Source organism: Heterodontus francisci, chromosome 6 (assembly GCF_036365525.1).
Source record: "Heterodontus francisci isolate sHetFra1 chromosome 6, sHetFra1.hap1, whole genome shotgun sequence".
Lineage (NCBI taxonomy): Eukaryota > Metazoa > Chordata > Chondrichthyes > Heterodontiformes > Heterodontidae > Heterodontus > Heterodontus francisci.
The window spans coordinates 67,645,141-67,668,569 of record NC_090376.1 but is presented as its reverse complement, the minus strand read 5'-3'; the positions used below and the strand labels follow the sequence as shown (position 1 = coordinate 67,668,569).

Genomic DNA, 23,429 nt, shown 5'->3' with positions numbered 1-23,429 from the left:
CAGAGTCATCGAGTGATACAGCACTGAAACAGGCCCTTTGGGTCACCGAGTCTGTGCTGACCAACAACCACCCATTTATACTAATCCTACATTAATCCCATATTCTCTACCACGTCCCCATCATTCTCCTACCATCACTAGGGGCAATTTACCTATCAACCTGCAAGTCTTTGGCTGTGGGAGGAAACCAGAGCACCTGGCAGAAACCCACACAGTCACAGGGAGAACTTGCAAACTCCACACAGGCAGTACCCAGAACTGAACCTGGGTTGTTGGAGGTTGCGGTGCTAACCACCGTGCTACTGTGCCGCCCTGAAAGTAGAGTGGAGAATGCTTACTCTTCCTTTTTAAATACCCGTAGAAACTCTTGCTATCTCTTTTTACATTTCTAGCTAGCTTCCTCTCATACTCTAATTTCTTTCTCCTGATTAACATTTTAGTCATTCTCTGCCGTTCTTTATATTCTGACCAATCATCTGACCTGCCACTCATATTTGCACAATTATGTGCTTTTTCCTTAAGTTTGATGCTTTCCTTAACTTCTTTAGTTAAACACGGATGGTGGATCCTCCCCTTAGAATTTTTCTTTACAGTAGGAATATACTTATTCTGAGTATTTGGAAATATCCCCTTGAATGTCTGCCACTACTTCTCGATTGATCTATCTCCCAGCCGAGTAACCCTGAAAACTTAAGCTAGCTTAACTTTCATGCCAACATAGGTGCCCTTAATTAAGTTTTAAATACTAGTCTTAGACCCATTCTTCTCTCTTTCAAATGGGATGTAAAATTCAATCATATTGTGGTCGCTGCTACCTAGAAATGCCTTTACTCTGAGGTCATTAATTAATCCTGTCACATTACAGAATACCAAGTCTAATATAATCTGCTCTCTGGTTGGTTCTAGAATGTGCCGCTCTAAGAAACTATCTTAAAAGCATTTTATGAACTCCTCATCAAGGCTACTATTGCCAAACTGATTTTTCCAGTCTGTATGAAGATTAAAATCACCCATAATTATTGTCACCCCTTTATCACAAGCACCCAATATTTCTTCTTGTATCTTTTATCCTACATTGTGGTTACTGTTAGGGGGCCTGTAGACCACTCCCACTAGTGACTTATTTCCCCTACTATTCCTCATCTCCACCCAAACTGATTCGACATCCCGATCTCCTGAACCATCTCTAACTATCGCCCCAATGCCATCCTTGATTAGCAGTGCTATTCCTCCACCTTTCCCTAGCTTCCTATTCTTCTTGAATGTCATATACCACTCAATATTCAGGACACAATTCTTGTCATCCTGCAGCCACGTCTCTGTGATGGCTATCAGATCATATTTATTTACTTCATTGTGCGCTATCAGTTTGTTGACTTTATTACGAGTGCTGCATGCATTCAGATACGGAGCCTTTAGTTTTGTCTTTTTGTTATCTAGTCCTGACTGTTTGTGTGTTCTTAGGTTTTTCTCTCTCTCCCTTCCTGCCATTCTCTGACCTTCATTTCCCATATTGCTATTCTGGTCTTCTGCCTTCACTCTACCCCTTGATTTGCTACATCTACCCAAGCTTGATCCCTCACCCCCCCCTTGTCTAGTTTAAAACCCTCTCGACTTCATAAGATCATAAGATCATAAGAACTAGGAGCAGGAGTAGGCCATCCGGCCCCTCGAGCCTGCTCCGCCATTCAATAAGATCATGGCTGATCTTTTCGTGGACTCAGATCCACTTACCCACGCTCCCACCGTATCCCTTAATTCCTTTATTGTTCAAAAAGATATCTACCTTAGCTTTAAAGACGTTTACTGAAGAAGCGTCAACTACTTCACTGGGCAAGGAATTCCATAGATTAACAACCCTCTGGGTGAAGAAGTTCCTTCTTAATTGAGTCCTAAATCTGCTCCCTCTAATCTTGAGGCTATGCCCTCTTGTTCTAGCTTCACCTGCCAGTGGAAACATCCTCTCTACTTGTATCTTATCTATTCCCTTCATGATTTTATATGTTTCTATAAGATCCCCCCTCATTCTTCTGAACTCCAATGAATATAATCCCAATCTACTCAGTCTCTCCTCATAAGCCAACCCCCTCAACTCCGGAATCAACCTAGTGAACCTCCTCTGCACCCTCTCCAGTGCCAGTATATCCTTTCTCAAGTGAGGAGACCAAAACTGCACACAATACTCCAGGTGCGGCCTCACCAGTACCTTATACAGCTGCAACATAACCTCTCAGCTTTTAAACTCAATCCCTTTAGCAATGAAGGACAAAATTCCATTTGCCTTCCTAATTACTTGCTGTACCTGCAGACCAACCTTCTGCGATTCATGCACAAGGACACCTAGGTCCCTCTGCATAGCAGCATGCTGCAACTTTTTACCATTCAAGTAATAATCCTTTTTCCTGTTACTCCTACCGAAATGAATGACTTCACATGTATTAACATTGTATTCCATCTGCCAGACCTTTGCCACTCACTCAATGTATCTATGTTCCTCTGCAAAGTTTCACAGTCATCTGCACACTTTGCTCTGCCACTCATCTTAGTGTCATCTGCAAACTTTGACACCCTACACGTGGTCCCCAACTCCAAATCATCTATATAAATTGTAAATAATTGCGATCCCAACACCGATCCCTGAGGCACACCACTAGTGACTGATTGCCAACCAGAATAGCACTCCTTTATCCCCACTCTCTGCTTCCTGTTAGTCAACCAATCCTCTATCCATGCTAATACTTTACCCCTGACGCCATGCATCCTTATCTTATGCAGCAGCCTCTTGTGCGGCACCTTGTCGAAGGCCTTTTGGAAATCTAGGTACACCACATCCACTGGGTCCCCATTGTCCACCTTGCTCGTAATGTCATCATAGAATTCCAAAAGTTTTGTCAAGCATGACCTGCCCTTCATGAACCCATGCTGTGTCTGCCCAACGGGACAATTTCTATCGAGATGCCCTGCTATTTCTTCCTTGATAATAGACTCAAGCATCTTCCCCACTACAGAGGTTAAGCTAATCGGTCTATAATTCCCCATCTTTTGTCTACCTCCCTTTTTAAACAGTGGCGTCACATCTGCTGTTTTCCAATCAACTGGGACTACCCCAGAGTCCAGCGAATTTTGGAAAATTACCGCCAGTGCACCTGCTATTTCTCCCGCCATCTCTTTTAGTACCCTGGGATGCATTCCATCAGGGCCAGGAGACTTATCAATCCTTAGCTCCATTAGCTTGCCAACACTACCTCTTCTGTAATAATGATTGTTCCCAGGTCCTCACCTACGTTCGTCTCTTTGTCAATTACTGGCATGTTATTAATGTCCTCCACTGAGAAGACCGATACAAAATACCTGTTCAATGCCTCGGCCATTTCATCATATCCCATAACTAAATTCCCCTTCTCATCCTCTAAAGGACCAACGTTTACTTTAGCCACTGTTTTTTGTTTTATATATTTATAGAAACTTTTGCTATCTGTCTTTATATTCTGTGCTAGTTTTTTCTCATGTTCCATCTTACTTTTCTTTATAGCTCTTTTTGTAGCTTTCTGTTCACCTTTAAAGTTTTCCCAATCTTCTAGTTTCATGCTGCTTTTGGCCACTTTGTATGCCTTCTTTTTCAAATTGATAGCCTCCCTTATTTCCTTAGACACCCATGGCAGATTACCCCTTTTCTTCCAGTCCTTCCTTTTCACTGGAATATACTTTTGCTGAGCACTTTGAAAAATTGCTTTGAAAGTCCTCCACTGCTCGTCAACTGTCCCACCGTAAAATCTTTGTTTCCAGTCCACTTTAGCCAAGTCCTCCCTCATTCTATTGTAGTCCCCCTTGTTCAAGCACAGGACCCTGGTATTGGATTTTATCTTCATACTCTCCATCTGTATTCTAAATTCAACCATACTGTGATCACTCCTTCCAAGAGGATCCCTTACTATGAGGTCATTAATTATTCCTGTCTCATAACACAGTACTAGATATAGGATAGCTTGCTCCCTCGTCGGTTCCATTACATACTGTTCAAGAAAACTATCACGGATACACTCAACGAATTCCTCCTCAAGGCTACCCTGACTGAGCTGGCTCGACCAATCTACATGTAGATTAAAATCCCCCATGATAATTGCCGTACCATTTTGACAGGCATTAGTTATTTCTTTGTTTATTGCCCGCCCCAATGTGATGTTATTATTTGGTAGCCTATAGACTACGCCTATCAATGACTTTTTCTTCTTAGAGTTTCTAATTTCCACCCAAATGGATTCAACCTCATTCTCCATAGAACCTATATCATCTCTCAGCACCGCCCTGATGTCGTCCTTGAGTATCAGAGCTACACCACCTCCCTTACCTTCCTGTCTGTCCTTCCGAATAGTCTGGTACCCCTGGATATTTAACTCCCAGTCGTGACCAACCTGTAACCATGTCTCCGTAATGGCTACCAAATCATATTTATTCGCGATGATTTGTGCCGTTAACTCATCAACCTTGTTACGAATGCTATGAGCATTCAGATAAAGTGCCTTTATGCTAGCTTTCTTACCCTCATGATTCCCAACATCTCTAATAATAACTCTTGAGTTATCCTTCCTTTCTGCTTCTTTCATCGTCTGCCCTGAACTTAAACCCTCCTGCACACGTTAGCCTGCTGCTTACCTTTTTATTTATCATACTCCCTGTCGTTTTCCCTTTCCCTTCCCCCCGAGTCACTAGTTTAAAGTCCTAGAGACCACCCTATTTATCCGTTTCGCTAGAACACTGGTTCCAGATCGGTTCAGGTGGAGACCGTCCCATCGGTACAGATCCCCCCGGTTCCAAAACTGATGCCATTGCCCCATTCTTCCCTAGTTATACGGTCTGCTTGAACACTGGTCCCAGCACGGTTCAGAACATGTCTACTGGAGGGAACAGAGCCCCTCTCCCAATGTAGGATGTCAAGGAACCCAAGGAGAGCAGTAACAGACCAGTGGAAGAGGAGGGCAACGGCAATTCCATTTTTCATTTTTCTGTATAATGCTCCTAAATGCAAATGAGTTTGTGTACAAAGTTGCTGCATGGCTCTTTCTCTTACTGCCAAAGCTGAAATAACCTTTAAAATTATCAAACATAAACTCAGCACTTTAGAAACATAATTATTAATAGGTTGAACACCAAAAAGACACCCCCGTACTGGTCAGTAATTTCCAGACTGTCGTTATTGATCTAAAAATAGGCAGGGCTGGGCAAAGATCCATCCGGTTACTATCACTTTTCACTGGGAGCAAAGACTGAGTGGAGACCGTCGTCTGTTTTCTTCAACACTTTGGAAAGTCATGAAAACTTCAAAGTCAAAAGTTCTAGTCGTCGCCAGATTACTTAGTAGTCTGGGGGTTATTTTTTCTCTGTTGACTTTCTGCACCAATTGCTGGCTGCTTGCTACTGAGACTTGTACTCAGTTAAAAAATAGCACAAAATGGGATTTCGGACAGGTCAGTGAGTTACAATTTCTCTGTTCTACTTGCAATGTACACATGTAACTTCTATGAGAAAAAGCTAAATGGAAAATATCTTCTGTATTAAACATTCGTATTTAGAATGTTTCGAATATATTCACTCTAAATTTTTTTTTAAACTACAAGCAGCAAATCAGTCCTTAGTTTACAGTTGTTTAGTTGTAGATCCTGTTTAACTAAATTTTTTTTTTAAAAAAGATCAGAGCTGTCCCAATGTTCCGTGTAAGTTTTCAGTTGTGTCAAAGCCCAGTCACGGGTTGTGATGGATGTTTTATTCTCAGTTCAATGCACTGTTTGTGCTGAGACAGCTTCTCCGAGTCACTGATTTTCTTCACCTGTTGCTTCACGTCTCCTGTCCATCAAATCAACTGGAAAGAGTGAGAAATTTTTAATGTTAAACAGTGCCCGCTTGCTGTAACATGCGTGTTAATGATTGAAAAGAATTGATCATCTTGCAGTCGCCCCTTCCCCAACCCAGAAACTGCTGGAGGGACTCAGCAAAGCAGTCAACATCAGTGGGAGGAACATGTAAGGTAACGTTTCATAACTGGAAGATATTACAGATGAACAAGAAAAAGGGATGAAACAATGCACACACAAAGAAATAGATTGAACTATAAAGTGGTTAAAAGAAAACAAGAGATAGTTAGATGATTAGAGTTATATTACAGTACTGTAAGAGGAATAATGAGGGAAATAAAAAAAACACATTTACAAGATATTGAGTTTGTATGAATATTGAAGAGGTGATGGGTTAAGTGAGGCAGAAATGAAAGTAGGAAAACTGGCGAGTAGGTCCAGAAGCCAAAAATGAATCACAAAAGAGTTTGAGAGCAGAATTTCTGATCCAAGTAGAGTTGTTTCTAATTTTGATGACATAGGTATTGAGGGTAATTTTCTGTGTAATTTGTAAAAACAAACTGGGCGGCACAGTGGCGCAGTGGTTAGCACCGCAGCCTCACAGCTCCAGCGACCCGGGTTCAATTCTGGGTACTGCCTGTGTGGAGTTTGCAAGTTCTCCCTGTGTCTGCGTGGGTTTCCTCCGGGTGCTCCGGTTTCCTCCCACATGCCAAGGACTTGCACGTTGATAGGTAAATTGGCCATTATAAATTGCCCCTAGTATAGGTAGGTGGTAGGGAAATATAGGGACAGGTGGGGATGTGGTCGGTAGGGAATATGGAATTAGTGTAGGATTAGTATAAATGGGTGGTTGATGGTCAGCACAGACTCGGTGGGCTGAAGGGCCTGTTTCAGTGCTGTATTTCTAAAAAAAATAAAATAAAGAAAAACTTTTAAATACCATCCATGCGAAAATATATCCATGTTTGAAATGGTTGGGAAAAAAATTAGTGAATAACATTCAGACAACATAATTATCAAAAAAAAACTTGTGGACACGTCTATTTGCTTAATTTCAGAGTAAAATGAGAGTTTCTAAGTGATAAGTTCCCTCTTCTAAATAGAAATGCTAGTTTTACTGTTATGGATGTTATCATGTCAGTATTTGATGTATCCAGATCTAATCATTTCAGATTCCCTGATTAAGGACTAGTGGAATTTGCAAACCATTTCAAATTTAATGCTAAGGTATTTGCAAAACAAACAAATGCACTCTCAAATGTATTTTTTATCAACCCATGCCTGTTCAAGTGTCGACTTGCACTAATGAACAAGATAACAGGAGCTGCAGCCCACAGTTTGAAGCACGATATTCATGGCAGTTTCAAGAGCTTTGCCTATGTGAGAACTATCCAATGTAGTAACCATACACCCTTGTTTATGAATGGAGCTAGTGCTAGTATTTCAAAGGGTAATAATGTGCATGCCACACAATTGCCAGGCAATGACGATCTCCAACAAAAGGGAATCAAACCAACTCCCCATGACATTCAACTGCATTACCATTGTTGAATCCCCCACTATCAACATCCTGGGGGTCACCATTGACCTGGAACTGACCTGGAGCAGCCACATAAATACTGTGGCTACAAGAGCAGCTCAGAGGCTGGGAATTCTGCAGTGAGTAACCCATCTCCTAACTCTCCAATGCCTGTCCACCATCTACAAGGCACAAGCCAGGAGTGTGATGGAATATTCTCTACTTGCCTGGATGAGTGCGGCTCCAACAGCACTCAAGAAGCTCAACACCATTCGATCGGCATCCCATCCACCATCTTAAACATTCACTCCCTCCAACACGGACACACAGTGGTAGCAGTGTGTACCATATCCAAGTTGCACTGCAGCAAATTACCATGCCTCCTTCGACAGCATCTTCCAAACCTGCGATCTCTTCCACCTAGATGGACAAGGGCAGCAACTCCATGGGAACACTACCATTTGCAAGTGCCCCTCCAAGCCACACACCACCCTGACTTGGAAATATATCGCCATTCCTTCACTGTTGCTGGATCAAAATCCTGGAATTACCTCCTGACCAGCACTGTTGGTGTACCTGCACCAGATGGCTGTAATGGTTCAAGAAGGCAGCTCACCACCACCTTCTCAAGGGCAATTAGGGATGGGCAAAAAATGCTGGCTTAGCCAGCAATGTCCACATGCCATGAAACAAATATAAAAAAACCATTTTCTGTCTCCAGATTGGTACCATTGTAAGATCCTCTATCTGGTCTAAAGGTTCTGGACTTTACTCTGGGTATCAATGGCATGCAACAACTTGGATACTGTTCCACTAGATGTGGTACACCTTTATTATACCACTAATTAATAGTACATATTCACGATAATGCCGATTGCTTAGCAGTCCTGCGAGCTGGAGTCCATCTAGGTGGTCAATTTGCCGACGAGTCTTCTGTGCGCAACTTCAAGATGGCTGACCACACCACCCTAACCACTGCAGTAAAGATGCTCCTGTGGGTTCTTTACACCTTTTTTGCTCTGGTCCTGTTCTATATAAGATAAAATCTGTTCTTAACTTCTACAATTGGTCGACAATTACCTCATTATCCTTTTGGAAAATGAGGTATATGGCTACAGGCTTGGCCCTCGTGTAGGATTTTCAAGGCCCACTACAAACCAAATTAGCAATAATACTGTAGAGGAGGAATTCCTGGAATGCATACATGATGGTTTTTTGGACCAATACGTTGAGGAACCAACTAGAGAACAGGCCATCCTAGACTGGGTATTGTGTAATGAGAAAAGATTAGTTAACCATCTTGTTGGTGCAGGGTCCCTTGGGGAAGAACGACCATAACATGATAGAATTCTTCATTAAGATGGAGAGTGAGAGAGTTGATTCCGAGACTAGGGTCCTGAATCTAAATAAAGGAAACAATGAAGGTATGAGGTGCGGGTTGGCCAGGATAGATTGAGAAAAGTTACTTAAAGGGTTGACAGTGGATAGGCAATGGCTAGCATTTAAAGGGCGCATGGATGAATTACAACAATTGTTCATTCCTGTCTGGCGCAAAAATAAAACAGGAAGGGTGGCTCAACCGTGGCCTATAAAAGAAATTAGGGATAGCATTAGATCCAAGGAGGAGAAATATAAAATGGCCAGAACAAGCAGCAGACCTGAGGATTGGGGGCAGTTTAGAATTCAGCAAAGGAGGACAAAGGGATTGATTAAGAAGGGGAAAATAGAGTATGAGAGTAAGCTTGCAGAGAACATAAAAACTGACTGTAAAAGCTTCTATTGATATGTGAAGAGAAGAAGATTACTGAAGACAAATGTGGGTCCTTTACAGTCAGAAATGAGAGAATTTATAATGGGGAACAAAGAAATGGCAGACCAATTAAATACACACTTTGGTTCTGTCTTCACAAAGGAGGACACAAATTACCTCCCAGAAATGTTGGGAACATAGGGTCCAGTGAGAAGGAGGAACTGTATGAAATCAGTACTAGTAGGGAAATGGTGTTAGGGAAATTGATGGGATTGAAGGCTGATAAATCCCCAGGGCTTGATAATCTACATCCCAGAGTACTTAAGGAAGTGGCCCTAGAAATAGTAGATGCATTACTGGTCATTTTTCAAAATTCTATAGACTCTGGAACAGTTCCAACAGATTGGAGGGTAGCTAATGTAACCCCACTATTTAAATAAGGAGGTAGAGAGAAAACAGGGAATTATTGACCGGTTAGCCTGACATCAGTAGTGGGGAAAATGCTGGAGTCTATTATAAAAGATGGTTTAGCAGAGCACTTGGAAAACAATAACAGGATCGGACAAAGTCAACATGGATTTACAAAAGGGAAATCGTGCTTGACAAATCTACTGGAATTTTTTGAGGATGAAAATAGTAGAATAGACAAGGGACAACCAGTGGATGTAGTGTATTTGAACTTTCAGAAGGCTTTCGATAAGGTGCCACATAAGAGAGTAGCGTGCAGAATTAAAGCACATGGATTGTAAGGTACTGACATGGACAGAGAACTGGTTGGCAGACAGGAAACAAAGAGTAGGAATAAACGGGTCTTTTTCCAAGTGGCAGGCAGTGACTAGTGGGGTACCGCAGGGATCAGTGCTAAGACCCCAGCTATTTACAATATATATTAATTATATAGATGAGGGAATTAAATGTAATATCTCCAAGTTTGCAGATGATACAAAGCTGGGTGGAATTGTGAGCTGTGAGGAGGATGTAGAGAAGCTCCAGTGTGCTTTGGACAGGTTGAGAGAGTGGGCAAATACATGGCAGATGCAGTATAATGTGGATAGATGTGAGGTTATCCACTTTGGTGGCAAAAACAGAAAGGCAGATTATTATCTGAACAGCGATAGATTGGGAAAAGGGGAGGTGCAGCGAGACCTGGGTGTCCTTGTGCATCAGTTGCTGAAAGTAAGCATGCAGGTGCAGCAGGCAGTTAAGAAGGCAAATGGTGTGTTGGCCTTCATAGCGAGAGGATTCGAGTACAGGAGCAAGGATGTCTTGCTGCAATTGTACAAGGCCTTGGTGAGACCACATCTGGAGTATTGTGTGCAGTTTTGGTCCCCTTATCTGAGGAAGGATGTTCTTACTATGGAGGAAGTGCAGCAAAGGTTCACCAGACTGATTCCTGGAATGGCAGGACTGACATGTGAAGAGAGATTGGGTCGATTAGGCTTGTATTCTCTAGCGTTTTGAAGAATGAAAGGGGATCTCATAGAAACCTACAAAATTCTAGTAGGACTGGACAGACTAGATGCAGGAAGGATGTTCCTGATGGCGGGGAAGTCCAGGACCAGGGGTCACAATCTAAGGATAAGGGGTAAGCCATTTAGGACTGAGATGAGGAGAAATTTCTTCACCCAGAGAGTGGTGAACCTGTGGAATTCTCTACCACGGAAAGCAGTTGAGGCCAGATGATTAAATATATTCAAGAAAGAGTTAGATATAGTTCTTAGGGCTAATAGGATCAAGGGGTACGGGGGGAATGCAGGAACAGGTTACTGAGTTTGATGATCAGCCATGATCATACTGAATGGCGGAGCAAGCTAGAAGGGCAAAATGGCCGACTCCTGCTCCTATTTTTCTATGTTGCTATGCTTCAGATAACAAAGACAGTTTCTCTGCTTCATTATCTCTATTATCAATCTTCATCCTGGTACAGGCAGACATTTTTTTAGCTCTTCACAAGCAAGACCTGGATCTCTTCCCGGATGCTAGCAATTCTGCAGTTTAATAAGTTTTCCAGACCTTGCTAATTCTGAGAAGGCACTGTCTGACCAGAATGGACCAACTTGCCTTGCATTTTCAAGCCCACAATACAGTTCATTAGATCTCTTCGGTCTGGGTACTCCGATGCTCCATGAGGCCAGAATGAGACAGACTCCACACGCACAGGACTTCACCAAAACCAGTCTACAATTATTCATGCAAAAGAACGAATGGAACAATTACATGGTTAAAAAGTGGTTGTACATTATAAAGTAAAACAATACATTGGCTTACCCTAATGATATAGAATAAGCAAAGGAGGCATATTGAGTCAAGCCAGCTTATAGGCACACAATGTTAGATACGTGTTGGGGCTGATTTTACAAAGCTTGCTATTGGCAGCAGGTCCTGCCTGCTGACTAAGCAAATAAAAGTGTTTTTATGAGTCTGTGGTGCTGTTGGGATGCCTTTTCTAATTTCAATGATAAGGATACACTGGTTGCCCCTCTGTCATTAAACACAAGTGCCTCCTTTTAGAGGCGCACAACTAATTGAAAACAAAATCATAAAGAACAAGAATCTTTATCAAATTAAATGATAATACTATTGCACTAATCTATTATAATTCCAATCCCTGCAGTATCCACCAATCACGGAAGGCCTCAAATGAACTGGCAGACAGCTCATGTTCCTTCTCTAGGGGCATATGGGCATGGATAAAGCCCTTGCTTGCTGGAAGCACAAGTGGATATGTAGGTTTGAGGTGCCATTGAATTCCCAATGTTTGTATCTTGTGAGCAAGGTTTCCTGCTGGTAGCATGCTTTTTTAAAATTGATCTTTCTGTGTGAGAGCTTCATCCGAAATATTAAAATTCATTCAAATGATCTGCTTATTAGCGTTAGACTCGCTTATCTTGATAAAGATTCTTCAATTTGATTGGTTAAGGAGGCACAAAAGGCTGGATTTTATCCAGCCATGGAGATGGGCTGGGAGGGTCGGGGGTGGCGGAGGGACATAAAATTATGTTGGGTGGCGTCGGGCAGTGTGCCTGATATTCCCCTGTCCCCATGCCATTTTGTCTGTGTGGGCACAATGGCAGACAGGAAGTCAGCTGGGAGGCCAATAAATGGGCCAACTAGGGGCTGTCTCCCTGGCATTTATCCAACATTGGAGGGGCCTGCCGCCACATGGAGACACCAACAGGTCATACCTGGCAGCCTCCTAGTGAGATTTGTGGGGGGGGTGTTGGTTGGTCCCTCCTGTGGGGGCAATCCATGGCCCACGGTGGGTCCCCCCACCCCCACCGCCCCCCCTCCCCCCCCCAGTCGGAATGGCCACTACCACTGCAAGACTCTTCCCCCACTCCACCTTCACCAACCACCCACCCCACCACTTCACTGGGGCTTGCCTGACTGGCATTAGTGATCCCACCCCACCTATCTTGATCCCAGGGTCTTCTCCAACGGCGCTGCCTTCGGGTCTCCTGCAGTATTGGCAGTGGCCATTGCTCCCGGTGGTGCTGCTGGCCCTCCGATTGGCCAGCAGCTCTTAGAGGCAGGATTTTGTCCCTTAACGGGACACAGTCTCTGATGGTGGGCAGTTAATTGCCTGCCTGCTGTTGAATTCGGTTGGGGGTTCGATAGAGTGCCGAAGTGGATGTACCAACAGCACATGGACTGCAGTGGCTCAAGAAGGTGGCTCACCACCAGACTTGTTCCTGGGATGATGAGACTGTCCTATGAAGAGAGATTGGGGAAACTGGGCCTGTATTTTCTAGCATTTTGAAGAATGAGAGGTGATCTCATTGAAACCTACAAAATACTTAAATGGATAGACAGGGTAGTTGCAGGTAAGATGTTTCCCCTGGCTGAGGAGTCTAGAACCAGGGGACACAATTTCAAAATAAGGGGGAAACCACTTAGGACAGAGATGAGGAAAAAATTATTTACTCTGAGGGTTGTGAATCTTTGGAATTCTCTACTCCAGATGGCTGTGGAAGCTCAGTCATTGAATATGTTTAAAGCAGAGATTGACAGATTTCTAAATACAAATGACATAAGGGGGTTTGAGGATAGTGTGGGAAAAAGGCATTGAAGTGGCTGATCTGCTATGAGTGTATTGAATAGCAGAGCAGGCTCGATGGGCTGAATGGCCTCTTCCTGCTCCTTTGTTCCTTTGTCTCTATGAAGCTGGGTTGCCCCTCCCTGCCTTCTGGCCTGTCGCTGGGACCCCGTTGTCGATTTAACATCCAGCCCACAGTTGTTTTTCCTGTTCACACAGCCCCAGATCCCCTCTAAAAGGCACCACACCGTTTTAGATTTCTAATTACTGCAATATCCAGTATAAAATCCCATAGAAAGTCTGCCTGTCAATACTCCTGGCAGAACCCTTTGGAGTATTGACAGGCAGCGCGATCTGGGCGTACAGGTCCACAGGTCACTGAAAATGGCAACGCAGGTGGATAAGGTAGTCAAGAAGGCATACGGCATGCTTGCCTTCATCGGTCGGGGCATAGAGTATAAAAATTGGCAAGTCATGTTGCAGCTGTACAGAACCTTAGTTAGGCCACACTTAGAATATTGTGCGCAATTCTGGTCGCCACACTACCAGAAGGACGTGGAGGCTTTGGAGAGGGTACAGAAGAGGTTTACCAGGATGTTGCCTGGTCTGGAGGGCATTAGCTATGAGGAGAGGTTGGAAAAACTCGGATTGTTTTCACTGGAACGACGGAGGTGGAGGGGCGACATGATAGAGGTTTACAAAGTTATGAGCGGCATGGACAGAGTGGATAGTCAGAAGCTTTTTCCCAGGGTGGAAGAGTCAGTTACTAGGGGACATAGGTTTAAGGTGAGAGGGACAAAGTTTAGAGGGGATGTGCGAGACAAGTTGTTTACACAGAGGGTGGCGAGTGCCTGGAACTTGCTGCCTGGGGAGGTGGTGGAAGCAGATACGATAGCAACGTTTAAGAGACATCTTGACAAATACATGAATAGGAAGGGAATAGAGCGATATGGGCCCCGGAAGTGCAGAAGTTTTAGTTTAGGCAGGCATCAAGATCGACGCAGGCTTGGAGGGCCGAATGGCCTGTTCCTGTGCTGTTCTGTTCTTTCTTCTCTGTGGGCAAGTGTATAATAATGTCAACAACAAACGCATCTTCCCCTCCCCTCCCCTATCAGCATTCCAAAGAGACCATTCCCTCTGTAACACACTGGTCCACTCCTTCATCGCCCTTGACCCCTTTCCAGGGCACCTTCCCATGCAATGAGGTGTAACATTTGCCCTTTTGCCTCCTCACCATCCAATGCCCCAAACAGCGATTTACATGTACTTCTTTCAATTTAGTATACTGTATTGGCAGCTCACAATGCAGTCTCCTCTACTTTGTGGAAACCAAACACAAATCGGGTAACTGCTTTGTGGAACACTTTTGCTCAGTCCGCAAGTATGACCTCGAGCTTCCGGTTGCTTTCCATTTTAATTCACCACCTTCCTATCATGCCCAGATTTCTGTCCTCAGTCTGCTGCAGTGTTCCAGTGAAGCTCAAAGCAAGCTCGAGGAAGGCAAGCACCTCAGCTTCCAATTAGGCACTTTACAGCCTTCTGGACTCAATATTGAGTTCAACAATTTCAGAGCATGACTCCCATTTTGATTTGATTTTAACCATGTGCCGGTCTTAAACTTGTTTTTCATGCTTTTTCTTTTGGATAGAGCCAGTCATTACTCTACCGTTAACACTCTCATTGGACAAATGCCTAGTCTGTTACTATAACTATTACCACTTGTTTTGCATTTTATTCCATGATATCTTTGTCATTTAATCTCTCCCACCCTCCGCCCTATCACAGACCTTCCCTAGTGTTCTTCTTTCCCCTCCCCCCTTTCACATGCTCAAAACCTCTTACATTTCTAACCTTTACCAGTTCTGATGAAAGGTCATGACCTGAAAAGTTCACTCTGTTTCTCTCTCCACACATGCTGCCAGACCTGATGAGTATTTCCAGCACTTTCTGTTTTCATTTCAGATTTCCAGTATCCACAGTATTTAGCTTTTATAACAGAATGCAGGATGGTACTAGCCGTGTATTTGGTTTTATCTGTCTTGACTCTCTCAATGGATCTGTACCATAAGATTACATATTTACCCACAGAACACAAAGTGACCTATTTACCATCAGAGCAAAGATGGCACAATTAACACTAAAGCACCAGGTGAAATACTTACCTTTAGAAAATTAGATGACAAGTTTAGCTGCAAAACATAAGGTGACACTTTTACTCAAAGAGCACCAACTGATAGATTTGTCCAGAGCACTAGGTGTAATGAAACAGTCCTAATGCAAATCATGAATGATGTCCTCTCCAACTGTAACCATGGTGCATTATTCCTCCTTGGCTCTGTAATGTTTAGCATGATCACACCATCCTGCTTCATTGTCTGTTTGTTATTTAGCTTGGTAGAACAGCTCTCACTTGATTCCATTTTTATCCATCTGATCATAGACAGAGCATCTCTAGCAATGCTGTCTCTTCCTGCCCCTACCCTGTTTCTTCAAGAGTCTCCCAAGGATCCATCCTCGGCTTCCTTCTCTTCCTCATCTGCATGTTGCCCCTTGGCAATAACATTTGCAGACAAGGAGTTAGCTTCATATCCACATCAATAGCATCCAACTCTACATCTCTACTGCTTCTCTTGATCCATTGACTGCATTTGTGCTGTCAGAATACTTTTCATATATCTGGTAGATCAAATTATCAGCACATCAGATTAGTTGTAATCTCCCCTGGCTGAACACTGGGAAGACCGAAGCTTTTTTCTTTAGCACCCAGCAGAAACTCTGTACCCTTACAACTGACTGCACCTCCTCCATGGCCACCGTCACAGGCTGTATCAGACCGGTTGCAACCTCTACGACCTGTTCAATCCTGAGTTAAGTTTCCAACTGCATATCTTCTTCATAGAAAGATTGTTTACTTTCACTTTTCATAATGTCATCTACCTCCACTCTTATCAGCTTATCTGCCTCTGAAACCATAATTTGTGTTTTTTTCATCTCCAGACTGGATTAATGCAATGCTCTTCTGAGCAGCCTCCCATCCTCCACCTTCAATAAACTTTAACATATTCAATTCTCTGATGTCTGTATTCTATCTCATTGACCCATCACCCTTGTCCTTCTTGGCACACATTGGTTGCTGATTCCCCAAGTCATCACACTTATAGTTCTCATTCTTGTTGTTAAATCCCAACAATGTCTTTCCCCACAAATCCCTTTCTCTGTCATCTTCTATAGCCCCTGAATTCCGTGTTCATCTGATTGTGGCTCCTGTGCATCCCACCCCACCTTTGTGGCCATGCTTTCAGCCAATGAGGCCTCATGCTCTGGAATTCCTTCCTTAAACCCCTCCATCTCCTTTTCCTCCTTTAAGACTCTCCTTAAAACCCATCTCTAACTAAGCTTTTTCTCACAGATTCTAATCTTTCCTTCTTTGGCTTGGCATCTGCTTTTCCTTGTATCTCTGTGAAATAGCTTGGAATGTATGTTCTGATGTTGAAGGCACAATATAATGCAAGCTATTGTTTCTCCAAGTAATGTACTTACTCACACAGGACTAAGTGACACATTTACCCACAAAGAACCAGGTGACACATTTGATTCCTGAGCGTTGGACAACACGTTAGGGCCATTTCCTGGAACTTGTCTCTGGGGCTGATCTTTCCTAGAGCACAAGGCTCAGGGTAAAGTCTTGGTGACCTTGATTTCCTAATGATAACACTTACCGGGCTTCGAAGGACTGGGTGTCTAGAAAATGTTGACACTATGACCAGTATCCTGAACCATTGCCGACCAGTAAGTCAATGGGATTTCCTGGGACAGACCAAAATTCTAAAAGCAAGCCTTGGTAATTGTAGTTGTGCCACAGAGGGATAGAAGGGATAATCAGAACTTTAAGGTTGCTAATGGAAATTGGCATCCAGCTGATCCCAATCACTAAAGCCAATGAGGCAGCTACAGGTCTGAAAGACTTACAACTGCCCCTGATTTTTCTGCCTTTACCTCTAGCACCCGGCCCTGCCAGGAACTGAGTCTGCACTGGGGTGCCTCCAGGCCATTTAAATGTCCCAAGACAAGAAATAAGGGCAAGCTTGGGTGCACTGCTCCTGCTTAGCACCAGGACCAGTAAAATTAACACTATTCACTAACACGCATAAAATGTTTACCCAGAGAGCACCAAGTGATATATGTATTTACAGAGCAGCAAGTGACATGTTTCTCTAGAATATTACTTGGTAAATTTAAGGGAGTCCCTTTGAAGTGTTTTTTTTTCTAGAATGTATTTATTTTGGAAAGCTTTTAGAATTTAACTAGAATAAATGTTAAAAAGAATCCATGGACTGAAACTTTGAACTCATTGAGTAACCAGTTGCGTTTATTCTGTAAATAATTGTCTTGTTCCCATTGCCCTTCTTGTTACATATTGTTCAATCTGTTAATTTGGCTAAGGGACAAAATTCTGTTGTGTAAACATTTCACTGGAATAGGATGACTAGAAGATGGAGAAATTGTAGTCAGTCTGTTGATTTCACGTTTCTCTCAGATTGCATTATGGTACAAGCTCTTTAAATATCATGTCCTCATTACTTTGTAGCTAAATCTTACATGTACACATAAAAGGATCCACAGAATACCATTTACATTTCCATAATATAGTTTTGGATTAGTTTTACCATTGCTCACAAAGACTTCTTAAGTCCTTAGATGTTCACTCATGTTATTTTTGCTATTGTGAGCCCATTTTGTAATTGCAACTACAAGTGATTAATTGCAAATAAATAAAATGCTGTACAGTGCACTTTGCACTCCAAATAAAATCCTTCTTCATTGTTCCCCAGCATATAAATAGACTATGCTATTTTCCAATGGATAATACATTTGGGGACACAATAATAAATTTTACAAACTCTCAATGCTGGAATGGAGCTTTGCCATGAAGAAGTACATGAGAATTCAGTTGTAGAAGCCAACAGGCCATTTTCCATTGGATTTTCCATCCCTTTATGAATAGCATGTCATTGCCTGGCCTAGTGGATTTCTCTTCTGAACTGTGTATGAAGACTTCAGTCTGGATTGCATTCCAGCATCAATTACAACACTTTTAACTATGGTCTATGCACACAGCAACAAGCTTTTTTGCTGTTTCCGCACTTTCATTTTCAGAAGCTTTGTCAAGGATTTGTAAAGTGACAAGGTTTTACTTGGTTTTCAGTGAATTAGGGGGCAGCAGAGATGACATTCTCCATTCTGCATTGTTTTATTTGTTCTTAGAATGTGGGCAATGCAGAATTTATTAACCATCCCCATTTTCCCTCAGCACATCAAGAGTCGACCAAACAGGATGGGGCCGAAGGTGCATGTGGGCCAGGCTAGGGTAACATTTCCTTTTCCGTCAGCTTTATACAAAAGTCCAGCAGCTTTCATGGTTGCTTGAGTACACAAATGACCAGATTTAATGTTTTACAAATTGCCACGGTGGGATTTTAAATTCACAATTTCAGGGTGACTAAACATTACCATAACAACTACACTACTGTACTTTGTAACAGTTGTGTCAACATTTGTTAGTATAGGAACCTTTGACAATGGAACAAAAACACATTTTAAAAAGACAAGCGCATTTTGCTACAGGACTGAATATAACTAAGCCGTTGCCTGTGACAGATTATGGACTGTTGGACAGATTATTGAACTTTTATAAGACACTAGTTCGGCCTCAGCTGGAGTATTGTGTCCAGTTCTGGGCACCGCGCTTTAGGAAAGACGTGAGGGCATTGGAGAAAGTACAGAAAAGATTCACGAGAATGGTTCCAAGGATGAAGAACTTCAGTTATGAAGATAGATTGGAGGAGTTGGGACTGTTTTCCTTGGAGAAGAGAAGGTTGAGAGGTGATTTGCTAGAAGTATTCAAAATCATGAGGGGTCTGGAGAGAGTAGACAGAGAGAAACTGTTCTCACTCGGATTGAGAACAAGAGGGCACAGATTTAAAGTATTTGATAAAAGAAGCAAAAGTGACATGAGGAAAAACATTTTCACGCAGAGTGGTTAGGGTCTGGAGTGCGCTACCTGAGAGTGTGGTGGAGGAAGGTACAATTGAAGCATTCAAAAGGGAATTAGCCTGTTATATGAAAAGGAGGAATGTGCAGGGTTACGGGGAGAAGGCAGGGAAATGGAACTGAGTGAATTGCTCTTTTGGAGAGCCAGAGCAGACACGATGGACTGAATGGCCTCCTTCTGCACTGTACCAATTCCCTGATTCTGTGATTCCATGGAAAATTTCTTTACATTTTTCTGAGAATCAGAATTATTCATAAATTCCAGGTGAAAATCCAGTACTTTTGAACTTCTGAAGAGCAATGTTGTTTTACTACTAGCTATCTCTATTATTACACCTTTGAGGATCTGAAAAGTTTCATCCTCTCTATCTCAGTCTCATTTATAAATAACTTCTTCATCTTAACAGACACTAACGAAGCCACAATGTAAAAGTAACTTGAATATATTCATTGACCTTTGCATTCTGGTTCACTACATCCAATAGTGTATCAGCTATATAAATTATTTTGCCAGTGTGTATGACACTATCGCTTCTTACTTCATTTGTCTGATCATCAAGCTTTGTATTTGCGAAGGGCATACAGGCAATCATTTCACAAGTACAGCAGTTAGAGGCCTGTGATGCATTTCAATGGCAATAGCATGGCCTTATGCAAATTGTTAGAACATTTCACAAGTAAATGTGATGCTCAATAGCTGTTCATTTGTGTATATCTGGATCCACATCAATCAATAAAAGTGATATATGTGTGACATTTTGCCACCAGCAACATAGCCCTTAGTCCTGCCTTGAGATATACCCGCTGAACTTTTTCATTTGTCTTTCAGAATTACAGAACCTCAGGACTGGCTCTTGTGTAAGAGTTCTGTCTAAGTTTTGATCTTGCTCATTCCTGTTCATGATCACAGTTCTGCTTAATAGTCTATTTTAAGAGTTCTGAGGAAATATTTTCTCTGAAAGTAAGCGTTAATTTATCCAGGGAAACTGTCAATTCCTGGGGCCTCTAAATCATGTTTATTGCATTGTGGATGTAAAATGTGTTCAGTATTTGAGTCTTTTACTCTGTCAGGCTTAATACTGTTATGAGTGATGATCTCAGCAACACATGACTCCAAATACACAATTGTTTTCATTAAGTTTCAGGTTCATTTTTTTTTTTAAAGACTTCAAATACTTTCTGAAGTCTGTTGTAATACTCCACTTTGGATGAATCCTACACAATTGTATCTACTGATTTACAAGCATCTTCACTGTTTTCCGATATCTTATCGATGGTTTTGTGATATACTTCTGAAGTTAATGCATATCAATTGGAAGTTGTAAGAGTCTGTACTGTAACTAGACTACAAGATAATTATGGACAAGGTAGGCCATTCAGCCTATCTTAGTTTAGCCGACAACAATAATAACTTGCATCTATATCGTGCCTTAATGTAGAAAAATGTCCCAAGGAACCTTATAAAGCTGTAATCAAAATCATCCATCCAGAAAGATCCCAAGGCCTGTCCATGCCAGCATACACGTTTCTGAAATGATTTCAGAATTTTTGACTCCACTAATTCTATCTAAAAGTCCATTCCATATAATGATCATTCCGGGTGTGTAAATTTAGGGTGTTGATCCTAAATTTGTCTTTTACTGATTTAAATCAGTATCCCTTTGTCCTAATTTTACACTAGTTTAAACTTACTTTCCAGATTTTTTTCACTATACCATTAACTATTCTTTATGCCTTTATAAGATCACCTCTTGGATGCCTCCTTTCATGACTGAAAAGCTCAAGTCTCTTCAGTCTTTCCAGGTATTGATATTAATAAAACAAAATACTTGGAAATCATAAAGAAAAAAAGATGAATAAATACAATGGATGAACTCTTAAATAATTATTGGCAACAATATGGCAAATTGCAAATTTATTTGGACTATCAGCTCAGAACTTAAAACATGAGGGATCATTCTCATGACACTCCTCTTTTCTGCCTCCAGCTTTTGAATGGGTTTCTTGTGTCACTGTAACCTGAACTTTCATCGTACTTGAGGCGTGGTCAAACCAGAGCACTATACAGTTTGATTATAATTTTCTTTGAATTTTATTCTACTGGTTTATCTACGTACTCTACTCACTGCCTTCCATGAACATCATTGAACATTCATAACTTAGAGCTTGCTTCTTCCAATTTTGGTTGTCAGAAACCCAAGGATGCACTTAACTTGTTAAGATATTTTATATTAGTAAACTGCTCCATAACGTGCACACAAGTTTGGAGCCTGAAATATTCCTTTTAGTAGTCTCTGGTCCAAGTAACTTTGTTATTCAGCATGCTTTTTGTCAACAATTATTATTGAGTTCAGGCATTCAATTATTTTCCTATTTTCTTTATGCTTTCTGTGTACTAGCAACATCTTGGTGGAGGCAGGGTGGTTGGTGATCACCACTGACTATTAGCTTAAGTGGCATAGCCATATTAATAGCATTGCACTGTAACAACACATCAAGCTTACTTTGACAGCACTTCCAAGCCCTGCAATGTCTGCCATCCAGAGGGACAAGAGGAGCAATATCTTGGGAACCTTGATATCACCTCAGGTCATATGCCCGTTTAACTTGGACATATATATCACTGTTCCTTTATTGTCACTGGTCAAAATCCAGGAATTCCTTATAATATGTATTATGTGAATACCTTGCCACAATGAATGCAGAAATTCAACAAGAAGACCCACAATCATCTTCACAGGGCAACCAGGGATTGGCAATAAATGTGACTTTCCCATCACTGTCCATATCCTAAGAATAAATTAACAATACAAACTCAATTTTAAAAAAAAATCCATCTTGCAAGTTGTAGGTTTCTACATGGATAAATGACTGGAGAAACTTGTTTATCAATGCTGATGTGGTTCCACTGGAAAGGAGACTAGTCTTTGAGCCTATATAAGTGTGCCATATCCTATATCATTTTGAACTTTTGCTGCTGTTTAATAGATTGGATTTTACCTAAAGCCTAAAGTTGGGATGAGGAAGTGTTATTTGGTAGCACTCTTGATTCTGAATCAGAGAGTTATGGTTTCATTCCAGGACCTGAGTCCACAATCTAGGTTGACACTTTTGTGCAATACTGAAGGAGTTCTGCATTGATGGTGTGACTATCTTTTGGAAAAGATGATGAACTGAGGCTCTGTCTGTCTATTCAAGTGGATGCAAAAGATTCCATGGCACTATTCAAAAAAAAAAAGGCAGAGGCATTCTCCTAACCTCCTGGACAACATTGATCCCTCAACCAAATGTCCTAGAACAGATTAACTGGTCATCTTGTTGTTCGTGGAACTTTGTTATGTGCAAATAGGCTGTCATGTTTGAATACACAATAATAACATTTCCGTGTCAAAAATTATGTTATTTGCGACAAAGCACTTTGGGATGTCCTGAGGACATGAAAAGCAGTATATAAATGCAAGTTGCTGTTTTCTTTATTCTTTCGGTACTAGAATCACAACTTGTGTTCAGGGTTCTTATGGTAATGCGTTATACCACATTCGAGGCCTCCGTCTGGGAGCAGCTTTCCTGATTATTTTTAGGTCCCATGGATTGAACTGTGGGCCCATTGCTCTTGTGCAACATTGTGACCAGTAGCTAAACAAAATGAGGCCCAGATATTCTTGATAAATATAGAGATATATTTAAGAAACTTTTTAGTCATGAGCCAGCATGAACAATAGCACAGTAAGCAAGCAGTTTGAAATGTCCCCTTACAATCAAGATGTATGAAGAACTTCTAAAGACATGACACAGACAAGCAGTACATCCATAAGTTTTTGGGGGTTGGAGAGGTGTGGATAAACAGAATCCCTTAGCGTAGATTTATATTTTGACTACAAGACAATCAAAGCATTTGTATGTTCCACAACCCTCTGCCTTTCTCAATTCATCTGGGCCCCAATGTTCATTAATCTCTGACCTTCCAAACTCTTTTAGGTCTGTGCCAACTGACAATACAACTTCCTTTCACTGCTGTGTTTGCTCCCAAGTATCCCATCACTACATGTGATGTAGTTTTATGCTGTAATCTCTTGTAAGCATGCTTGATTGTAACATTAACTTCTATTCCAGTGTCACGTTTAAAATATATTACTCCTTGATTCACTATTAATAATATCATAACTCTCTCATTTGCTTGATTTACAGCAACTGCATTCACATACAAATCCTCAAGCAAGTTTT

General features: G+C 41.7%; 1 protein-coding gene across 1 annotated transcript in view; it reads left to right on the top strand.

Annotated features, from left to right (window-relative positions):
* The first annotated feature begins 4,928 nt into the window (after positions 1–4,928).
* LOC137371578 (transmembrane protein 182-like) overlaps positions 4,929–23,429 on the top strand; it is a 65,062-nt gene continuing 46,561 nt past the window's right edge. Inside the window, exons 1-3 of the mRNA XM_068034416.1 lie at positions 4,929–4,982; positions 5,210–5,355; positions 5,948–6,017. Coding sequence (XP_067890517.1) covers positions 4,929–4,982; positions 5,210–5,355; positions 5,948–6,017 — 270 coding nt within the window. The remainder of the gene's footprint in view (positions 4,983–5,209; positions 5,356–5,947; positions 6,018–23,429) is intronic.